Raw genomic sequence first — 4,949 nt, 5'->3', positions numbered from 1 at the left:
TCATCATTACTGTCAGCCAATGAGAGACCGCCTTTATGTTCTGACAGGCTTTAAAATACCTTCAGTTGTGAGCTATCAGTCAGTCATTTAGTTTGCTTGTGAAAGGTAAGTGTAAATCTTTCTTTTTCCTCCATAAGAAACATTGCTTGCATGAGTTGTACAGTATGTGACATTTAGCTCCATGTATAGTGCACAAAATTTTACTGATGCTTGTTTAAAGTGTTAAATAATTAAGGTTTTGCTCCCTGTAACTGGTTAAAATGTTTTCTTTACATTGTTTCAAACTGAGTCTTGCTTTTCTCTGTCAAAGTCTTCCAGGCAAGATGATGTTTGCTTTGCTCGTCACACTGTGCATAAGTGCAGTGTTTGCTGCTTCAACTGTAGACATTCAGTTAGATGACCACTGGGAATCCTGGAAGAGCCAGCATGGAAGAATCTATCATGAGGTGGGAAGACTATAGTTTCTAGCCATATATCAGCTTAACATGAAGCAACGCATGTTTATGTGTTTATAATGAACTTTGGCTTTGGAATGGCTGACATATCTGCTTTCTTCTCCAGGACGTAGAGGTTGGGAGGAGAATGATTTGGGAGGAGAACTTGAGAAAAATTGAGTTACACAACTTTGAGTACTCCATGGGAAACCACACATTTAAACTGGGAATGAATCAATTTGGTGACATGGTGAGCAGTTTAGTACTACAGTCAATTCATTTATTTTATTTCATCTATATTGCTTTATACAATCTAAATTGTCAAACAGGTTTACAAAGAAAACAAATAATCAAAATTCAAGGAAGATTCATTAGTGTGAAACCTGATCAAAATTTTGTCTTTGTTTGTTTGTTTGTTAAATCATATTTGAATGAACATACTTAGTTAAATGCTCGTACTTGATTGGAGATTGAACTCTGAGTGTTTTATTGAATCTTTTTGAAAATGATTTTAACTCTCATTTTGAGGTGCTACTATTCTAAAGTACTGTTTGTAAGGCTGTTTTATTAAAACGTAACTATATTCTCTTTATTAGACAAATGAGGAGTTCAGACAGGCAATGAATGGTTATAAGCATGACCCAGACCGGAAGTCAAAGGGTGCATTGTTCATGGAACCTAGCTTTTTTGTAGCCCCTCAGCAGATTGACTGGAGACAGAGGGGCTATGTTACTCCTGTAAAAGACCAGGTGAGTTTAAAGTAACTGAAAACTGCAAATGTTTTATGCTACATTAGGACCTAGCTGCATCTATTACAACTGATCCAATTACAGTTGTGTATGTGTATAAGCAGCATCTGTATCTGTAGCTATCCTGTTTGGTGACTCTTCTCTCTTGTGGTTTTAGAAACAATGTGGATCTTGCTGGTCTTTCAGTTCAACGGGTGCCTTGGAGGGTCAGCTCTTCCGTAAAACTGGAAAGCTGGTTTCTCTGAGTGAGCAAAACTTGGTGGACTGTTCCAGACCACAGGGCAATCAAGGCTGTAACGGAGGCCTCATGGACCAGGCCTTCCTGTATGTTAAAGAGAACAATGGGCTGGATTCTGAGCAGTCGTACCCTTATCTTGCAAGGGTAATAGTCATTTATGTGCTCTTCTGTCTTGTGCATCTATGGAGGGTGTTAATTAGATATGCATATTTAATTTGTGTGGTAATTTTCTTGGTTAAATGCAACTATTTCTTATAGTCCATTATGCACATCAACCATTTAATGGGACGAAGTGCATTCATATTCTGGGTTTATGCTTGACTGTACAAACAAATTAAACTTATTTTTTAAATGTAAAGTGAACAGGGAAAGTTTGTGAATCTATACACAAGGGAATGCAAACATTTGGAAATTTGTTCAAAAAAAAATAATTATAAATAAATAAATATATATATATATATATATATATATATATATATATATATATATATATATATATATATATATATATATATATATATATATTAAACTAAATAATATTTTCCCAGCTACCCAGATTTTTTTCCACCACTTTACCAAATTACCTCACTAGCACAATTGTTTTGTATTAAGCATCCATGTTAGAGCAACATTAATTAATTATATGTATGTGTGTATGTATGTATGTGTGTCTATATATATATATATATATTATATATATATATATATATATATATGTGTGTGTGTGTGTGTGTGTGTATATGTGTGTATATATATATATATATATATATATATGTATATGTATATATATATATATATATATATATATATATATATATATATATATATATATATATATATATATATATATATATAAATAATGTGTGTATATGAGTGCGTGGCAGTTTCTGAGCAACGAAAATTCATGAAAAACATGACAGATTGTGGGAAATTTAAATTTTAGCTTTTCTTAATCACTTTCAATGTTGAATTTGAATCCTACTAAGTATTTTTAATTGTCAATGTACCAATTTTCTTATTTTAATTTTGCTCTTGCAGGATGATCTGCCATGCCGTTATGACCCCCGTTTTAATGTCGCTAAAGACACCGGATTTGTGGACATTCCCAGTGGTAACGAGCTTGCTCTGATGAATGCTGTTGCAGCTGTGGGTCCTGTATCTGTTGCTATTGATGCAGGACATCAATCCATACAGTTCTATCAGTCTGGTAGGTGTCTGATTTCCCTCAACTCTGTAATTTTAATTGTATTTTTGCTAAAATGGTTTATGAATCTATTACAAACATGTAATACTCTGCCTTAAGTTCTTTTTTAATATTCGGATCTTTAGGCATCTATTATGAGAAGGCATGCAGCAGTAGTAAACTTGATCATGGAGTCTTGGTGGTTGGCTATGGTTATGAGGGTGCTGATGTTGCTGGTAGAAGATACTGGATTGTGAAGAACAGGTATGATGCCAACAATCTTTAGTTTTGCTGGCACAAGCTTGATTGCCTGTTTTCAATTAAATTTTCCCCTCTCTCCCTTTCTTAGCTGGACTGACAAATGGGGTGACAAAGGCTACATCTACATGGCTAAAGACAAAAACAATCACTGTGGCATTGCAACATCGGCCAGCTATCCCCTAATGTAAGGCCACTGGAGCCTTTTTTTAAATCTGAAAATAACAGTTTATGGTTTCTCTTTATTTTTTAATATATATTTAACCCTTCTATTTCATCAAATTGTACTGCAGTTAGGCCTATGATATGTGGTAGTATTTTAAGAAAATCAGTTCTTTTTCTTTTGTTTTATAATCACATATGTAGTTTTAGTTTGGATCACTGTAAATATTTTTGTAGCAATTGTCATCTACAAGGTTAAGGTATCTTGGAGGGAAATAATCTAGCAGACTCCTTTTGTTAACCAGTGAACCTTTGTATTGTGATGTGAATCTTTTCATTCTGTCTGAAGCTTAACTTTGAGTAGTGTAATATGTTTCTCTAATGCAAGTGATTATAGAAACAATCAGAATGTGCTGTGCTACATCTACTGTACTTGGCCTGTAAATGGATAAATATTAAATCTTCTGGCATGGAAAGCTCAAGTCTGTACTGTATTTATTTGCACATGAACCTCATGCAAGCATGGCTATCCTGTAGCCATAATAAAAAAAATGGTTTTAAAAGCATTTCTTACATTTGGTCTGTGTAAAGCTTAATGGTGCGTACATCCAGTTTCACAGTGCATTTGAACGATTAAGACTAAGCTATTCTGATTGTTTGATAGAATTCTGTATAACTGGACTAAATGCATGACCACGAAGAAATCCATTTAAAGGTACATCAACCTTGACATTCAACAGTAGTTTCAGTATCTATGACTTATTATTACCACGTAATTCTAATTAATTGATGCAAAACTAACTCATGCAATAATAGTATTAGAGAAAATGCTGGATTAGAGAGATTTATTAATCTTTTTTTTTTTTGCTTGAAGTAGAGCTGTTTAATAACCTCTTCAAATGTGGGTTGAGGACATTGTAGTTTACTTAACTATATATAATTTAAAAGCAGGATATACTGTAAAGTGTTTTTAGTGTGCTATTTAGTTTCCCTTGAAGTTAGACTTAAAAAAGTTCATGCCTGATGTTTAATAGTCTAATTTCTTTAGAAGCACTTATACTTTGGGGTGGGACAGCGGTAGTGTGTGTGTGTGCGTGCGCCTGTATGTATATTTATACATACTGCAGAAAGACATATGTTGATTAAAAAAAGGGAAAAGACACATCAATAAGATTAACCAAATGTGTTTTAGGATGGATTTTAAATTTAATCAAATTACTGTACTTAAAACAACACTTGTATTAACTACATCACTACACCACTTCACTTAAGTACATCATTCAATTTGTTATTTATTTTATTTTTTTGACAAGTCGATTTTTTCTGGTATCTGTAACGAACCAGACAACACCAGACTTCTCTCCTTGGGACTGTACCCCTTCCAATCGATAAGATACTGCACTCCCTGACCATGGGGACATACAGCTAGGATCTTCTTGACCCTAAAAATGGAATCATTGACTAGAGCGGGAATAGAGGGGGTGGGAGGGGAGGGAGAGCGAACGACGGGTTTAATACACAAGACATGAAAGACAGGATGAACGCGTCGGAGGTTAGTTTAGTTAAACCGCAGCGGGGTTAATGATCTTGGTGATCTGAAAGGGTCCGACAAATTTAGGTGCTAACTTGCGAGATTGTGACTGGAGCGGAAGGTGACGAGTGGAGAGCCATACTCTTTGACCGCAAATATATCTCGGGGCTTTAACACAGCGTCGATCAGTGGCTTGGCGAGTACATTCCTGTTTTTTAGTGAGAGTGTTACGTACGATCTTCCAGGTACGTTGACATCGTATGATGAATGCTTCGACTGACGGTACGGCGGATTCAAATTCTTGAGTAGAAAACAAGGGAGTTTGGTAGCCTAAGCACGCGTGAAAAGGGGAGATGCCAGTAGAAGATGTGGGTAAGGAACTGTACGCGTATTT

At 35.1% G+C, this 4,949-nt stretch overlaps 1 protein-coding gene across 1 annotated transcript; it reads left to right on the top strand.

Moving 5' to 3' along the window:
- Positions 1–287: 287 nt before the first annotated feature.
- LOC130238358 (procathepsin L-like) lies at positions 288–3,053 on the top strand. The gene is made up of 7 exons (XM_056469353.1): positions 288–446; positions 562–684; positions 1,031–1,183; positions 1,341–1,565; positions 2,460–2,628; positions 2,751–2,868; positions 2,954–3,053. The coding sequence occupies exons 1-7, from the start codon at positions 324–326 to the stop codon at positions 3,051–3,053; spliced, it is 1,011 nt and encodes a 336-aa protein (XP_056325328.1). The 5' UTR covers positions 288–323.
- Positions 3,054–4,949: the final 1,896 nt, after the last annotated feature.

This window comes from Danio aesculapii, chromosome 12 (assembly GCF_903798145.1).
Source record: "Danio aesculapii chromosome 12, fDanAes4.1, whole genome shotgun sequence".
Classification (NCBI taxonomy): Eukaryota; Metazoa; Chordata; class Actinopteri; order Cypriniformes; family Danionidae; genus Danio; species Danio aesculapii.
This window is presented reverse-complemented; position numbering and strand designations above follow the sequence as displayed.